Raw genomic sequence first — 19372 nt, 5'->3', positions numbered from 1 at the left:
AGGTCACGAGGCCTAGGGAGTCTTTCACTTTCACCCCCTTCATGGCCCTTGTCTTTCTTTGGCCTATATCTTCATTTTTCGAAGTATCGGACTCCTCCTACTTTTTTCCCTGTGATTAGTGTTAATAGAGGATGGTTGACCAGTTGTTCTTCCTCTTAAACAGTAACCTTTCCCCACTTTCGCGTAGAGAAAAAGGATTTTTCCTTCATTTTTCTAAAACCAGTCTGTCGAGACTAGCCCCCTCTGGGTGGGGGCGGTGGAATAATGCCCGCGGTATACACCACCTGCCAAAAGAGGCGACTAAAAAGGGCCACAGGGGCTCTCAACTTGAGGAGCGTGGTTGGCGCCCATGGCTCCCATAGCTGAGTCCTGACATTCCTTTGACTTACTTGTGCCAGGGTCCTCACGTTCATCTAACCTACCTAACCTCTCTTGGTCAACACTTGTTCCTTTCCGACCCCGACGCTATTAGGTTCCGATGGCTAGGGAGTCTTTCATTTTCACGATCTTCGTGGCCCTTGTCTTTCTTTGACCGATATCAATTTTTCTTTTTGATTAGTGTTAATAGAGAACGGTTGCCTATTTTTACTTCCTCTTAAAACAATAAACACCACCCCTCCGCCTTACAATACTAGCTCAGTGTACTTAATTAAATGCCCATGGTTTGCGGTTATAGTTGTTTGCTAATTGAACAGAACAGATAACAATATCATTCCCTTCCTGGTGAGCAGTGCTTGGGTTGGCTTATTTTTTTTTAAACTTTTTCTAGTTTTGATTTACCTTTTCTTAAATAGCTTACCCTCTACAATTACATCCTGTTGTGGTCTTCACCTATCATCCTACTGAAGAGTAGAAGAAGAAGATGGATAACGATCTAGCATATTAAAATGAAAATGGGGTTGGCAACACTGGTTTCACATAACTCGCTGTTTTTGTATGACGTATCCTGGTCTATAATAATGAAGAGTTAAGTTAATGTTAGTAAAGTTGCAAAGCGAATTAAAATGATTAAACCCTGTGTAGCATATAGTTGTACACAACGTCAACAAAAGTGTAGTGTATTTCAGTTTCATAGGTCAGTAAATTTTGTGAGATGAATTGTTATTAAAGATAGCCTACAGCCCAGTGCCTAACCCAAACCACATACAGTAGAGACAATCAAGACCAACTATACAACAGCTCTTGCTCTATCTCTACTCTATTTGCTATAATTCTTACGGTGACTGGGTGAAAATAAAGTGCCCATTAATATTTCCAGAAGAATAAGATGAAGAAGAAAAGTTTTTGGAACGTCAATCGTTTGCTAGCGGCGTGACGTGCGAAAGTGAATTAAAATGTCTAAATTCAGTGTAGCATACGTTTGTACTCAATGACGAGGAACGCGGAGTGGAATTCAATTTCACAGGTCTGTATATGGGTGCTTTTTTTTTTTTAACACAGTTCCTTAACTCACGTTTTTCTGCTCATCGCTCCACTCCTGGTTTGCCCACCGTCAGGGCTAAATTATCCAACCTGTAGCAACTAGCATCACTTTCCTATTGCTTGTGTGAATGGTTCAGGAATTTATTTTGGGGCTTTGTAGTGGAAACATGGATCTATTTTTACATGTGGTCTCCTCCTACCACACTGGTTTTGCACAAAAGTATCGGCTTATTCCTGTCTGTACATGACTTTTCTAGGCTTAGTGTCAGATTTTTTTTTTTTTTTTTTTTTGTAACGAGTGCAGGTGCGCATTGCACTTCGTGCCACAATCCCCCTTCCCTTTTCACCCTCGGAATTTTTTATGAGAAATTTAGTGTGAAACTCTTTTATTATGTCCAGTGGGTTCTTACAAACACCTAACGCTAGGCTTACGGTACACAAGCCGGCTATCTCCAGTTTACTCGTAGGCGCCGTAATATGCTGTTAAATATGTTCATTAGGTACAAGGAAGGAGTATGTATGTTCAGTCCGTCAGCGATTCCGCTGGTGGGATCCTCTTCAACAGCTCTGCCATCAGCTGTCATAGATGACCTAGGCATCACTGAAGAGGCATACTAGGGAAATGAGTGAGGTAGTTTCCCGTTCCTTTCCTCACCAAGCCAGAGTTGCTATTACATATCAGTCTGCCAAGCCCTCTGAAATGCATACACCAAGCGACCCTATGAGCAACATTTTCACACCATTCATAGCAGCGACTGGCTGCATAAGGATTGGCATTACTAGCATCGCTCATACCTCAGTCACTTTCATATTGTCAAAGCCAAGGAGACAGACAGATCTATGAAAGTAACAAAATTGCTCTAGCCTATGCCAGAAGACATAGTACACTGTAAACACTAGGTCCTGCCAGCAAAGGCATAAGGAAGGAGTAGAGGTGCGAATATACTAGGTTTTTGTATTATTACCTGCCATGTAGAACACTGAAGAGGACACTATATAGGACTGGTAGAGCACACGGCAACAATGTTATCTTGATGAGCACAAGAGGAACAGGAACCTTCTGTAGCTGAATGCTGCCCATCTTGGAGAACATTGGAGTGGTGAGCTTTTTTTGTCTCATTTAGGTAGAGAGCTCCAAATAAACCTAATACATCAGTCCATCCTGAAAATATCTTTTGGTAGAAATGTAGAGTCCACCCTGCAAGGATTATCTATATAAATAAAATCGTAACAGCTGTATGTCTGTACATTGACTATCAAATTTTCATTTAGTTATCTGTTTCAAGTGTAATAATAACCAACTGAATATTTTTTACCTTTGGTGTCTTGTCTGTTTGTCTGAGTTCCTTTTAACTTGAAAACTACTGGATATATTTCTACCAAACTCAATATTTTGAATCCACTTGTCCTTGGGTAGGTTTTTATGGCCAATATTGTTTCTAAATCCCTGAATTGACTGGGGTTTTTATCCAAAACCCAAAACAATGATTTTGCACTTCCACAAAATATACACAACCAAACTTTATGGAAATTACCTGGCTTGATGGAAATCAATTTCTAAACTTTTTTTTTCTCATCTGCATCAATTTGATACGAGGATTAATGAGAGATATATCATTAACAGACCGTTTTGCAGTCTATCTTCGAGGAGAATTTTAAAAAACTTTTTTGTCGATTTGAATGTTGATTTTTTTATAACTGGGGAAACTACTCAATATTTTTCTAACAAACTTTATATCTGCTCTTGGATAGGTATTAGGGTCAATGTTATTTCTAAATCCCGAATTGGTTTGGGGGTTTATAGGAAGTCAAATCAGTGATTTTACCCTCCCACAATATGTACATAACGAACCTTAATGGAAAACTACCAGCCTTAATGGAAATCAATTTCTAGAATGTTTTTTTCCATGTGCACCTTTTCGATAGGAGGATAACAACGGAGATATCATTAATGGACTGCTTTACAGGCTGTCATGTCGTTTCAACTTAGGTTAAATGTTGTAATATTTTAACTAAAGAGCCATTTCACTGTTTTAGATAGAACCGATAATGAGGGAGGTTATCGTCAACGATTGGTTTCATGAGTCTTCAGCCACAGTGTCACTCCTGGTTTCAGATGAACAACAAGATGTAACCTAGAAATAGGGAGAATTACGCATAACTTCGGACCAGGAACTGTATTATTCAATAAACTCTGTGATCTACCCCTTTCTGTCTCCACTTTGTTTAGCTTTATTGTACTTCATGTTACAGCTACGTGTTTTCATAGAAGAATGTCATTTTAAAATGCCATACGGTATTTAGCATTTGAATACAGGCATGTAACTTCGCATAAATTCGTTAAGGAATCATGAAAGTGATTACCAATTCCCGATAAGATATCTATTAGGTTCAACCTTTTCAATACTAATTAGGTACGTGTTTATGTTACAAATACCTTTTATTCAACTTTGGGACCGGTTTTGACATATATAATGTCATCATCAGCGATAAAAAGATCACAATATATAAGCAAGGACACAATCTGTAACTGACTATTCACACCATGTGTCATAACAGAAGAGTAACGGCTTAATAATTAAATCTGGCGCAGTGACACATTGAATTGAAGTAAACACAAAGGTTGAACCTAATAGATATCTTATCGATCTCAGTTCAATACGGAAACATTAATGAAGTTCATATCTTTAAATACCAATTCCCGTGCGAAGAACAGGTACATATGTTAGTAACATAACATGTTAGTTTCAATGCTGACATTCTTATCTAGAAATGATTCTGGATGAGAGATGTGTTCATTACGCCTGCCAGAGACCAACCCACCCGCCCCTAGAAGTATATTTAATTTTATAACCTAAAGTAATGGTCCAGGTACCATTATCGATTGCTTCTGCCAAGGATCACGGGTGTTGGCCGAGATATCGAATGAAAAGACAGAGATTTTGTTACCAGCCACTGCAGAAGAAAAAAAGGCTAAAGAGGTCCGTGAAGTTTGAAAATGTCGTGGCGTCTCAATCCCTCCTTTAATTTCGGGGCTTACGGCAAGAACAAGAAAGGTCATTTAGTAGCTATAACGTATCTGCGCATCCATGTCAATCTGTCACAAAAACAGTGGCCCTTTTGTAGGCACACTCCGTTCAAGAGGAAATCTTATGGCCGCGGTTCATACTCTCCGCATGGCAAGGGGGGGGGGAAAGACTGCTATATGAAACCAACAACCAACAGTTGGCAATAGTTCTATTCTACTTTTACCTCTATTTACCTAGTGGAAACCTAAGCATTAAACAAAGGACAGTCACTTTGTGTGCGCCACATAGTGATGCCTCGTGGTTGTGATATTGCAGGGCAAACTCAATAGTTCTTGAGTATCCCACATCCCTCCTCGTAGTTTCAATGTACTTATTTGTGCATAACACAGTATTATCATTAATATCTATGAACTTCAGAAGAGCAGACATTGCATAAGCTATACCTGTTAACACTTTTTTATGTTTTTACTGGCAATTTTACAGCTATTTGAAATTATAGTCTTCTTCCACTTCCTCCAACCCTTATCAGCTAGGAAGAAATCATTTGAACTGTCTTCGTCGTTGGTTGTGTCATGCCACAAGATAACGCACACTGCTCTGACGCACTAGCATGCTCACGAGCCTTGACAATCTCCCCTTCACATGTGATACCATCACTCTCTATCTCTATGCAGGGCTCTTTCTGATCTTCTGAATCCGACTGTTCCAAAGGAAGCAGCTCAATCTGCGCCTTTTGAAATATCTCGGTTTGCTTTTACTATATTTGCACCGAGTGATAAAAGGGGAAATAATTATTAATCACATGGTCAAGCATGCACAAACAAAGTGCAATACACAAAGTGTCTAGGCCTGTGAGATGAAGATTCTTGTAACAGTGCCTGGCACAGCAAAGTTTATGGATCACAGGTCATCTGCTGGATGATCTATCGGGCTGTACATACTGTGACGGAAACACTTACCCGCCAATTATATTAACAGATTAATATTAAAACGGTGATGCTGTTGCACTTTAGATCTGTGTGCGCCTGTCAGAGGGTTAAAGGTATTGTATAGCCCAGTGCCTAACCTAGTACGGTTTGTCTGTCGATACCTCATTTGATCCTGATTTTTAACTGCTATCTCCCCTCGAAAATTTCCCTCTCCCATTTGTGAAATGCTGCCAGCCAAGAATGAATTAGCTGGAAAATTTATAATTTCCAATATTGGAATTAAGAATTCACTCAGTCAGGATAAATATTTCAAGTTTCCAATGGGAATCAAAATCTAGGCCTATATCATCTGTTGGATTATAGCGGTCACCACAAAGGAAAACCCTTGGTCAAACAGATAGAGAGAGGAGACGACAGTGTCTGTCTTATTCCTCCCCTGCCTGCAATATTGCTGGCCCTCCATCCCTCGCCACTTGCCGACCGGAGGTGTGTTTCTATTTGTGTTCGGTTTACTGTACTGTTGCAATGCTTAAATTTGACATGATTATTATGTTTAAAAATGTTAATAAGTAAGGACAAACACAAAGTCTGATAATACAGTAAGCATGCATGTTCAGCAAGTTTTCTTGAAGGTATGATTGAGCGGTTCAAACTCAATCCATAGTGCGGTGAGTTTTGGTGCCCATTCTGTGTCAGACCTTTCCCATTCAAGCAAGTGCCAAATCAGTGTCTTGTTAAGGCACGAACTTTAATAATAATAATAATATTAATAATAATAATTTTAGCATATTAAGCATATACAATAGCCAATATTAAGTAGTAAGCATCTTCCTCCTCGCAGGACATTATTTATCCAATAAATAAATAAATTATAATAATTGTATGACCTCAGCTACTGTGTGCAGACATTTCAATTTGATGCCATCTGGCTGTCTGCTCTTCAGTTTACTCTAGGCCCACTAGATGGCAGTAGATTAAACCGAAATACTCTTGGGCGTCTATGGCTGAGATTTAATGAATTTTGTGGGTAAACACCAAATGTGTTACTAGAGATCTTTCACGTGCCAACATCGTACGACATGGAGTGTGGCATGGACTTTTGTCCACCCTTCAATATCTCTCTCAACACACATCTAATGAACGTGAGTGTGATGAGCGCTTTGGAGCGTTCAACATGGCAGGCGGGTGATAATAGTCGAGCAATCTGGAGCGTTAGGGACGGCAAAGAGTTAACATCCTTCTTCAACGAACCAATCACTATCAACTATCTTATGAGCAATTCAGACAGGTTTGGATTTAACCAATGCTTTTGTCACGCTTCTGGTGTTTAGGAATTGTTCATGGAGGGTTGCCCCGGTTAGGTTTGGATGATTTTGATTTACCTTTTGTCCAGACCTCGTTGTGCTCGATGTGATAGCCACGGGGACAGACTATTGCCCTACATCTCAGTTTCCACTGTAGAACACTTCAATGGAGTACAGGGAGATGAATATTAGCCCATACCTCCTTGCACACTTTCCGAAGACCCCCAATGGTGGTGGGATGTCTAGAAGAAAGGCCACTTTTAAGGAGACTAATGGTACAGAAATACATTGGCAAATAATCCAGGGATTTGACAGGGATGTCACTCAGTGGTATACACGGACATCCTTATCCTACAGAGGACTTCCTAGTGTTGAGACCTTTCATTTTACACTGCTGTACAACCCTCAGTAATGAGAAATTAGCATCAGAAAGGCTAACGATATAGGCTTGCCATACATCTCTAAATCACATTTACCAGACAGAAAAAAAAAAAAAAAAATACAGCAGCTGCTTCCAGGCGCGGGATGTGCGCTCAAGTTCGCTTCTTGTTAACTGGGGCAACCTTCCATATCACCACCTCTCCTACCATTCAACCAACTTATGGCAAACAGTGTTTTCCCCAGAAATTTTCATCAGCTGGGTGGCAGGAATGAGCAGCTGGGCGGAGAATACTACGTAAAAAACGAACATGCTAAAATTTCAGTTTATTCCTCCCAGGTATTGACAATAATATCAGACAGGTATACATTAACTGCAAAATATAACTATTTTAGTGTTATTATCACAGACAAGATATAAGAGTATTTCGAACTTCTAGCGTTCTACTGCTCGCTCTTTTTATATTTGATTTACAAGTTGCTTTATGTCACACCGACTCAGATACGTCTTATGGTGACAATGGGATAGTAAGTCGCTAGGAGAGGGAAGGAAGTGACCGTGGCCTTAATTAAGGTACAGCCCCAACATTTGCCTGGTGTGAAAAGGGGAAACCATGGAAAACCATATTTAGGGCCACCGAAAGTGGGGTTCGACTACTGCTCGTTCATAATTATATAGGCCTAACACCGGGGCTTACCACTCTGTTGCCGTGGAGTTCCATACAGGTTTTGTGACGTCATGCGGAATCGAATGCACGCATGCGATTCCACGTTAATCCAGGCAACTGCTCGAGTACTACACTACATGACAGTCAAGCTAAACATTGAAGCAATTATGCTGATAAAAGTGATATATCGTGTAAATAAACAGTTTTACAGTATGTACAATTTAATTTGGAGCAACCAGTGATTCAAATATGTATAAATATTATGTAATTAGCAATTACCTAGGTTATGTTAGCCGGGCGGCCTGTAAAAACGGCAGGGCGGTGCGCCCATCAAAAAGGTCCTAGGGAGAACACTGGCAAAGATATATACTCTTCCCTTAGCCTAGACCAGTAGAGAGCTTTGTGCATGATTGTGTTCTCATCTTTCTGGTGTCTTGCATTTCCTCCTCACACAATTAGTCTCAATGAGTGGTGGTGACTTAATTATTGGTCTGCATTTGTCCTTGCTAGTGACAAAACACATTGATCTAACATATCGGGGCTCCATTACATAGAGATGAGTGTGTGTGTCCCCACATAGCAGGAACACCGTTTCCTGTTGGATCATTAGCCTAGCAAAGGAGTTTTTATTTTTCGGTTGTTAATGAAATCTAGATGTGTTGAATTCTGGGAGTGATGCCATATTTAATTAATTTCAGCCCAAGGCAGTAGCTCTTCATGTAGGATGTATGAGAACTATTGCACGATATCTGATATTTTGCTATAATTGTAAATATAATTTCTTTGGGCAAGTTGGTGGGTCCCTGGCATTGACAATGAACATCCCACTCTCTTCTACATGTTGTATGAGGTAAGACTGCTAAGATTCACATTCCTAAATTACACTGAGGGGCCAGAAAAAAGGGGAAGGCACTGAATGTGGTGTTGATAATGAGTTGCTCCTCTGTGAGCCCTCAAAAGGGCAGCAATACGGTGAGGTATTGACTCTACAAGGTGTTGTAATCATTCTGGAGGGATCTGGACCCACACATCTTGCACTGCTTCCCACAGTTGGTCTTGTGTAGTTGGTGCAGGTTTCATGGAGCGTACACCAGCATTGACAACGTCCCATAAATGCTCAACTGGATTAAGATTGGGGATCTGGAGGGCCAATCCATGGTCGTAACTTCGCTGGAGTGATTCTCCAACCATCTGTTTGCCACTAGAGAGTGGTGACTTGGTGCATTGTCCTGTTGAAACATGGCATCTCCATCATTGTACTCTAGGGCCAGAAAGGGATGCAGATGATCCGAAAGAATGTCCACATAACGTGCTCCTGTCAGTGCTTCCTCCATCCGGACAATGGAGCCTAGTTGCAACCATGAGAACACCGCCCAGACCAGAAGTGGGCCACCTCCCGCCTGAACACAACCTTGTTGACACGCAGGATCCATAGCTTCGTGGGGCATACGCCACACTCTCATGCACCCATCAGCTCGATACAACTGGGACCGGTATTCATCAGACTGTACCACACCCCGCCATTGTTCCATAGTCCATTGCCCATGTTCGCAGCCTCATGCACGTTGTTGAGCTCTGTGTCGAGGTGTCAGCAGAGGGACATGAGTTGGTCGTTGGCTGGTGAAGACTATGCGGTGCAGTTGCCTCCTTACAGTCCTGGTAGAAATGGGTTCCAGACTCCCAACATTCAACTGGGCGTTTTTGACTTACAGAAGGGTTTTTAAACGATTCAAACTTAGCCTATACTACCATCCTTCTTCTTACTTTGCTGGTTAATATATTCCAGGTATGGGAATTCTTTCATATTATTATTTATTCGACTGTTCTTTCGTAATATTTGTTCTATTATTCATAGCTGATAGATATGCGTCCTTTCGCTCCGCAGTATGAATGGGCTGCATGTTTTCTTGTGGTCATTGTGATTATGATATGTTGATACTTGGGTCTCATATTACTTTTCATGTGCACTGCATTCTAATGTAATTCGCCATTTAATGACTGTTTACCCTTTGTGTCGGCGCGAGCTTCCACTCGCGTCGTACGAAGTGTGAACCCTGATGGGTTTGTGCATGACAACGGGATTTATCTGATCCTACAGCTAAATTCCTTTGTGCTGTGCACGCAACTTCTGATACTAATGAGACCTCGTTTGTGACCTTGGACTCATGCTATATAAAATTGAGTTCGCCGTTTAACCGGCGCTGGTGTTCATATTGGTTGCCGATCCCGGCTGTGTCTGAATGTGTGCTTGTATGTTGGTATGAGAGGGGAGTGAAAGAATGACATATCGGTCACCTAAATTTACATTTTAATCTTGTTTCTGTATACCGCTATTCCTTTTGCCTTCGCACCTGTCTTGGCCACTCGCTTACCCAAGGGGCCGCCATGTTTGTGTTTCTTATATTTAGGCTATGCGCATGCCTGGGATTTTCCCTTTTGTTACTTATATTGTTTCCTTTGTCCAGAGATGTTTCTATTTGTGCCATGCTGTTATCTTACATATTTTCTTTTTTTCCTGCTCGGGGTTTTTTCTCCTTGATGCGCGGGAGTTTGACGATCTATGGTGATTGTTGGTATGAGGGTGGAGTTGAAACGATGTGTGTGAAAGATGATACGATATTAAACTCGTGGAAAGAACGATCTGCTTGATCTGTGACACTAATATTAATACTGGCATGTTCAATAATGATATTGTATTTAACTGAGTGAGCTCGCCGAAAGTTTAATTTTATATTGGGGTTTGATACGTCATGCTCACGTAACAGTGTTATGCCATCAACTGGACCAAGTGTACTCATGTATGTACCCGTTCTTATCCTTTTAATTGATTTCTTTTATTATTCTTTCCTTCTGCCTTTATTTTACGATATTAATAAACCCTCGTTACGGCCCGGTTTCATCAACACATGTTAGTAATTAACAAGGTGTTAAATAATTTTAACATACGATTTAAGAAAATTTGCGTTTCATCAACAAATGTTAAACTGCGTATTAAAGTTAACATTAGCCATTTCCAATGTTAATGGCTAACATTAGCATTTAGCAACCAGTTCCTAAATGGCTGCTGTGAATGTCGCTTTTGAGGCGGAATAGCTCTATTTAGATCTTTTACAAAACAATCCTGATCGAAGAAGAGTTCAGCGACATAATGACGGATGCGGAATTTCTTCATAGATACAGGTTATCGAAAATAGTCGTTGCTAAGGTTGTTGACGAAATTCAAGTGAGGTTGGAATATCCTACGAAGAGAAACTTACCTCTTTCTCCAATGTTGCAGGTACTGATAATATTACTGATTTTTTGCTACTGGTTATTTTCACATAATGGTCGGAGATAATGCTGGAACTTCTAAAGCCACTGTTAGTAGAGTTGTTTGTCGAGTGTCTGCAGCAATAGCATCCATGAGAAGGAGGTATATAAATTCCCTTCAGTAGAAGAGTGTCAGCAAATTATCCGCAATTTCTATGAAATAAGCCGTTTTCCTGGTGTTTGTTCTAGGTGCAATAGATTGCACACATGTAAGAATCCAATTACATGGAGGCAATTGGGCTGAAATATATCGTAATCGGAAGGGATATTTCTTTGTTAATGTTAATGTTCAGGTGATTAGTGAGCCTAACCTCCAAATCAGGGATATACTTGCTAGGTGGTCTGGTTCTGCACACGACAATACAATATTTAATAACTTCCATATCGGAGCACAGTTTGAAATGGGACAATTAACGAAGTGATTTTGTTAGGTGACAGCGGATACCCTCAAAAAAGTATCTGTTAACCCCATTGAAACCCTCGTGGACTTTTCCCACGCCTCGTCCTTTTCTTTTATCGTCAAGCCATCTGTGCGCTTGCACTCAATAACTTATATATATTTACTAACTAATTCAATTAACAACTCTTTTTCAAAGGAGGAAAAATTAGAACTACGATTCCGTTTCACTTCACGCGCCATATTTTACAGCTGTACTCAAACAAATGCGCATTGGAGCGCGCTGTAAAACAGCATGTTCATACCACTGCCTCCTTGATTCACACCAGTTCGCAATATTGGGAGAGTTAACAGTCGATTAGTTAACATTTCACAAGAAAAGTTTGATGAAACGCAAGAAACCTAACAAGATGTTAAATTTTTAACTCCGTATTAACTAACTACTTGTTAGTATATATTTAACATGTGTTGATGAAACTGGGCCTACGTGTACTTGAATTTTATTACTTGTAGAATTAGTCTCTTACTATTTTTTATTGGTAATGAGGCTCCTTTCCAGTTCAAGGCAGTTTTCTTTGGCCTTTCCTCGTTGCGATCTACGCCTCAAATATCTCACGATATTTATTTGTGCTGGGATTGTTTCCGTGATGGGAGGGGGTGTGGCTCAACGCCCAGTATGGTTCTGTGGAGGCAACGTGATGTCCATTCGTTAAACACCTGTGGGCTTTCCGTACGGCGGTTTACGCGATATTGAAGATCCAACCTACATGCTGTTGACCTGGGAAACCCAAATTGGCGTGTAATCTCCGCAATGCTATGATCTGTGTGCCGATGATCGTCCAGCGTTCGTTGTGTGTTAACTTGTAACGTGTTGCCATCTTCACGACACTGGTGTCTTGACAGACTGCTCAGCTACGCCACAACTAGCCTCAATGCCCAGGGGTCATACACGGCACATTTTCTAATGGGACAACCCTTCCTGTGACGTTCGGCCACTCTGTGTATATACTTCATACTGAGAGATGATTGTATGCCTTTACACAACATACTGATGGTCAGACGTTTTCTGTCCATCGCGGACTAAACTGGATAATCGCAATATCAAACCATTAAAACTTGGCGGCTTAATGATTGTTTCACAATACTTACGTAGTTTTCTGTCTCATATGACTATACATTTTGTAGTAACAAGTCATGCATTTGACGGAAGTGATCTCAAGGACAAATCCTGAGGCAGTATCTGATCTCCTACTCGCATCCCGGATAATTAAGTTGTAACATAATTTTTCCTCTCTGGTTTTTAGGAGGAACCTATAATTCAAGAATTGGTCACCGAGTGAAGAATTCGCCCGAAATGGATATGTCTCCTCTTCCTTTGTACTGGGTGGCAGTCAAAGGTGTACCAGATGAGACCTCACTGAAGTCGGGGCTGGTAGACTCTAAGGTAGGTGAGAACACTTATTTAAGACATCCTCTACTATCCGCATATCCACTTTTCAAATGCACTTGTGTCCTTTATTAATCATTAAATAATTTATTTGGGATTAAACAACAAATTGCAATTACCTTTGTGATAATACATTGACCTCTCAAGCCGGTTCGACGTGCACGTGTACGGACCTACAAAACATAAGCCAGGACCGGTTTGACGTATACCTGTGTGGACTAGACTAGCAATGTTTTAGCTGTACATCTGCGTGCCATCTGTGTGTTGTCATCGTGAATTTTTAGCATGGCTTGCAGAGGGTATCATTCTATGCAAGGGAGTGAGTATCTTCTACCGTATTGCGACATTGTGTTGGCATTAAAAGAATTTGTTCCATCAACACCAATCGTTGGAAACAACATAGCAGCATCGTTGCTAGGTCTGTATTTACATATTGCAGCTCTCGAACGCACATTAGGTGAAAGTAGTGAATTACGTGTGATGTATATAATGATAGTAATATAAGTGAATGTTCATCCCGAGTGGTCGTGGATACCTGTTGATTCAAATTTTATTCCAACAAGAAAGTAATTAGGCAGTTTTTTCTTTGCATGCCATCTTTTTGTATGTAGATACAACATCTGCATGATATGAACTGCGTATCCATTAATTTTGACAAAATCAGACAAGTCGTTTAGAAGTTATAGCAATGTTTGTGACAGCATGTAAAATTGTGATATTTTTCTTAAAAATTTATTACCGCTGTAGGGTAAAATTGGCCAACTTCTGATACCGATTTGAAGGGTGAATGTACAGTAAAACCTCGTTAATTTGAAGTCGTTGCGACCCAAAAAACGGACTTGATTTACGTGATTTCAAATTAACTGCCAACTTGTAATTCAGAAACGCCAACCTTTGCCGCGTCACAGAATATCCTAAGACCCGTTACTGCATGCAATTAACCTTATTCACAGTTTAAACCTTTCATATGCCTTGAAAAAAAAATTTACAAAATGTATCCAATAAGGTGCATTTACAGTGTTCACATAATGCACTTGAATAACTCACTAGCAAACAGAACCTCACGCAAAGACCCCTCCCCCCCCAAAAGCAGGATTCAAACATGAGGAGAATTCGATGCTGGCTCCACCGTACATGTGCTTTATTCATTGGATTACTGTATTGTATGCATTTTAGATGCCTTGTACTTGCACAGAAAGTACACGACGCCCTTAAAACATCATGACTTATCAAACTTCCCTATGACGAGGAGAGAAAGTATCTTGCTTCTGTATGCATTACAACACAGTTGGTACAGAGACTCCATCCTCGTACGATTTCCCGCCATGGCACTTCTCTCGTAATTCAGGAATGCCAACCCTTACTGCATCACAAAGTATTCTAAGACCTATTAATGCATGCAATTACTTTGATTCACAGTTTAAACCTTTCAAATGCTATGCAAAAAAACTATTTCCAAAATGTATCCAACAAGGTACATTTACATTATTCAAATAATACACTTGGATAAATCACTGGCAAACATAACCTCACGCAACGAAAGAGGAAAAAAAAAGCATGATACAAAGTTGAGGACAAATTATGCCAGCTCTCCTGTGCAAATGCTTTATTTTTTGGATTACTGTGTTGTTTGCATTTTTAGATGCCTGTAGTTGCACAGAAAGTGCCCGACGCCCTTAAAACATCGTGGCTTTTCGAACTTTCCTATGACGAAGGAAGGAAGTCTCTGCTTCCGTGTGTATTGCAACACAGAACAGTGACTGCCACCCTTGTACAACTTACCGGCTGGGGAAAACCATAAGTCCGTTTGGGCTCAGCATTACTAAAACAAGAAAACCATGTAGTTTCATCGGTATTGACAATGTTGTCAGCTAGAGGTAATCCTGTGGTAATGTGGTGCGGAGGGCCCATGGAAAATAAATGGTGGTTGGTATAATTGTGTAGTTTTAACAGAGCATAAATTTATATTAATACTGAAGTGTAAACATTGGCATGTAAGATATTATGACGTGTATATAATCTTATTGTTGTGGTAAGCTAGTTTAGCTTATACGGAGAATATCTGTATACAGTAGAACCTTGATAATTCGAAATTGGTTAATTCAAAATTCCACCTAATTCGAAGAAGCTCTCATTCCTGGAAACATGAGGTACGGTGTTGACTGTTATTTAGATTGCTCTATTAACCAGCGTTTCGTCTTAGGTCTGACACTAGACGAAACGCTGGTTAATAAAACAAACGCCTGAAAAGCCTTATATCTGATATGTTTTTGACAATTTTGACAAGCTCTATTGGTGAAAAATATCTAATTCCCTCGAAATATGGATAATTCGTAATTCGAAGAATAATGTTGGTCCCATTACCAAAATTCATACTTTTATTTCAAAACTGCCTTTACAACTAGTATTTTACAGAGTAATTTAAATTCAAAATTTCTCTGCTCATGATAGAACGCATCTTCCAGAACGGTCGTACACGTATACTTGCGCCTTGCATCATGTACGTATAAGCTTAGCGCAAAATCATGAAAAATCACATGTATACTCCATTATGGCAAACCACATCACATGCGAGTCTTAAGAATTGTTGGTAAATCTAAGGTATTGAATGCTAGTTGAAATTTAAAGCTTGAAATTTTTGTCACCAAACGCAGACAAAAAAAAATTCGTGCAGTAGAGAGTTACGAAGTGTGTGAATTGCCAGAGGAAAAGGAAAGCCATGTTTCAAGGCACTAACATCTAGCAATAAATAGTTGTTCATGATCATCTGGTTCAGTCCGTGTGGGGCCATCTGTGTCTTATCTCAATGGTAAGCTTCCTCCTAGTTTAAAATCTCCTCGTCCTGGGTTATCTGGTTGTACTTCCTATAGAAAATTGAAAGGTATTTAAGTGAAGTATAATGCAATAGATAAGCCTAAAGGAGAGGTACGGTTTGAAGAAATAAAGCCAGTCTTTTGGGACCTAGGAGATAAAAAAATCTCCTGCATAAATGTCTCCACCCCGTGTGGGGGGGGCGCAGATGAAGAATACACACACGGTATCCCCTGCCTGTTGAAAGACGAGACTAAAAGGGGCAACCAAGAGTTGAGATGGCACTAGAACCATAAGACTACTTATGATTAGTACCATTCCATAAGGAACACCATAGGTTGAAATTACTTGCGATTAGTACCACTACGTGAGGAACACCATTGGTCTGCATTACCTGTGGGTTCCACCATAATGTGTGATACGCCTTGGGTTTGTATTGCCTGTCATTAGTACCACTAGGTGAGTGACACCAAGAGTAATACGTGACCTGTGATTAGCACCACCATGGGTCTCCGTCACCAGCGATTAGTACCGCTATAGGAGGAACACCATGGTTATGCTTTATCAGTGCCATTATGAGGGGCCAGTGACCTGGGCTTTGTGGCAGAAGGCAGTGTGAATTGGATCCACTAATTGTTTTGGATTACTGGTCATTTTTTCATCATCATTTGTTTTATATTTTAGTCTGGATACATTTTGAATTTTTAATTATTGTTTCATTTCATTACATCTCATACCATTAGGGGCTGGTGACCTAGCTGGTAGGCCCCTTTAAACACCAAACATCATCATCATCATCATCAAATATCTCCATGTAAGAACCCCATTGAGTGTGTATACTGCATTTGGAGCAGACAATTCACTTTGGAGTGTATCAACCAGGGGAATATTAGCAAATGTCACGTTCTTGAAAAGTTAGGGTTGCGTGGTGGTTCTCAGACAGATGATGCTATGCTGGCTTTAGATAACCTCAGACTCAGACAATGCAATCAAGATCTTAGCAGCAAGACAAGTTAGGAGAAGTGCCAAGAGAAGATTGGAGGATGCCTTTGGAGATGACAAAAGGAATGGAGACTGTGTAGCAGGGATGTTTTAACTTTAAGCTCACTTTTCCCTGAGTTTAAAATGGTCATATTCAGGGAACCTTTTCTCATCTTGTACTGGCACTGTCCCTCTGAAATTTTTAGGTATCTTCATTCCTGTGCTCTAGATCAGTGGTATCCAAAACGTTTGGTTGGCGTACTTACAAAATCAAATTGTTTTACATTTGTACCCCCGAAGTACGAGTATATTGCAATTATACCAGAAATACCTAATAAATAATTGTTCAGTGCTCTCCCCAGAAATTTTTGTCAGTCGGATGGGGAATACTATGTAAAAAATGAATATGATAACATTTGAATTTTTTCCCCTCAGGGCATTAACAATAATATCAGATTGGTAAACATTAATTGCAAAATTGAACAATTTTAGTGTTATTGTCACGAATAAGACATAAGAGACTACTTTGAACTTCTAGTGTTCCATTGCTCATTCATAATAATGTAACAGAGGGGCTTGCCCTTCATTCCTGCAGATGGGTTTGTGACATCATACGCATGTCATAATTTATGATTTTCATAATTCCTGTGTTGATTTGCCAGTTTCAGTAGCTTTAAATTAGGACATTTCCACTAATCAACACTTTTTAGAAAATTAATGTCAAATTAAACTAATTTAAAATTAAAGCTACATCACACGGAATCAAGTGCTTGCATGTGATTCCACAGCAATCCAGGCACCGGATCGCGCACGACTGTGTGTGATAGTCAAGCTAAACATTTAAACTCCGATGTAATTGATACAGTTATGTTGACAATAATGAAGAGGTTCATTTAGATAATCAGTTGTACAGTTTATACATTTTAGTTTGGAGCACCCAATGAATCAGATATATATTAATATAATGTAACTAGCACATATCTAGGTTATGTTAGCCGGGTGGTTTGCAAAAACACCAGGGCGGTCCCCCTGTTGAAAAGGTCTTAGGGAGACCACTGATTGTTGCAGGATGCAAAATAATGTTTTATTTTATTTATTTATTGACCTCGGACCTATGGGAGTTATGGAGTTCCACTCCCATTTGACAGGCGAGGGACTCCTTGGAAACAACTTGGCGAACGAAATGGAATTCGATGGGGAGCTATCAATATTAATGGGGCTTATGGAAGAAAGAAGGTAGAACTGGCTGAGTCAGCAAAGAGGATGCATCTGGATGTGCTAGGAGTAAGTGATATTCGGGTAAGGGAAGATAATGAGGAAGAGATAGGAGATTATAAAGTGTACTTGACGGGTGTTAGAAAGGGAAGGGCAGAATCTGGGGTAGGGCTCTTTATCAGTAATACCATTGCACGCAACATAGTTTCTGTTAGGCACATAAATGAGTGAATGATGTGGGTAGATTTGTCATTGGGAGGAATTAGGACAAGAATTGTGTCCGTGTATTCACCATGTGAGGGTGCAGATGAGGATGAAGTTGACAAGTTTTATGAAGCATTGAGTGACATCGTGGTCAGGGTCAACTGCAAGGATAGAATAGTGCTAATGGGCGATTTCAATGCGAGAGTTGGGAATAGAACTGAAGGATACGAAAGGGTGATTGGTAAATGTGGGGAAGATATGGATGCTAATGGGAATGGGAAGCATTTGCTGGACTTCTATGCTAGTATGGGTTTAGCTGTTACGAATACATTCTTCAAGCATAAGGCTATTCACCGCTACACATGGGAGGCTAGGGGTACCAGATCCATAACAGACTATATCTTAAGACTTTGAATTCAGGAAAACTTTTAGGAATGTACGAGTTTTTCGGGGATTTTTCGATGATACAGACCACTATCTGATCTGTAGTGAACTAAGTATCTCTAGGCCTAGGGTAGAGAAAGTGAAATCTGTCTGCAAACGAATAAGGGTAGAAAATCTCCAGGACGAGGAAATTAGACAGAAGTACATGGATATGATTAGTGAGAAGTTTCGAACAGTAGACTGTAAGCAGGTTCAGGATATAGAAAGTGAATGGGTGGCATACCGGGATGCTGTAGTAGAAACAGCAAGGGAATGCCTAGAAACAACTGTGTGTAAAGGTGGGAAAAGGCAAACATCTTGGTAGAATGATGAAGTGAGAGCAGCTTGTAAACGTAAAAAGAAGGCTTATCAGAAATGGCTCCAAACAAGGGCTGAGGCAGACAGAGATTTGTACGTAGATGAAAGCAAGAGAGCGAAACAAATAGTTGTTGAATCCAAAGAGAAGTCGTGGGAAGATTTTGGTAATAACCTGGAAAGGCTAGGTCAAGCAGCAGGGAAACCTTTCTGGACAGTAATAAAGAATCTTAGGAGGGGAGGGAAAAAGGAAATGAACAGTGTTTTGAGTAATTCAGGTGAACTTATAATAGATCCCAGGGAATCACTGGAGAGGTGGAGGGAATATTTTGAACACCTTCTCAATGTAAAAGGAAATCTTCCTGGTGGTGTTGCGAACAGCCAAACTCATGGGGAGGAGTAAAGTGATGTTGGTGAAATTACACTTGAGGAAGTGGAAAGGATAGTAAATAAACTCCGTTGATATAAGGCAGCAGGAATAGATGAAATTAGACCTGAAATGGTGAAGTATAGTTGGAAGGCAGTGATGAAATGGCTTCA

General features: G+C 40.2%; 1 protein-coding gene across 6 annotated transcripts in view; it reads left to right on the top strand.

The window, feature by feature from the left end:
• Positions 1-928: 928 nt before the first annotated feature.
• Positions 929-19372, top strand: part of LOC136886864 (zinc finger protein OZF) — a 229277-nt gene continuing 210833 nt past the window's right edge. For 3 of the 6 annotated variants that reach the window (XM_068230660.1, XM_068230654.1, XM_067159734.2), the window contains exons 1-2: positions 1093-1405; positions 12741-12880. In XM_068230660.1, coding sequence (XP_068086761.1) covers positions 12791-12880 — 90 coding nt within the window. In that variant the 5' untranslated portion in view covers positions 1093-1405; positions 12741-12790. The other 3 variants (XM_068230655.1, XM_068230656.1, XM_068230661.1) reach the window with 3 other exon arrangements.

Source organism: Anabrus simplex, chromosome X (genome assembly GCF_040414725.1).
Source record: "Anabrus simplex isolate iqAnaSimp1 chromosome X, ASM4041472v1, whole genome shotgun sequence".
Lineage (NCBI taxonomy): Eukaryota > Metazoa > Arthropoda > Insecta > Orthoptera > Tettigoniidae > Anabrus > Anabrus simplex.
The sequence above is the reverse complement of the archived record's forward strand: the minus strand, read 5'-3'. Positions and strand labels throughout refer to the sequence as shown.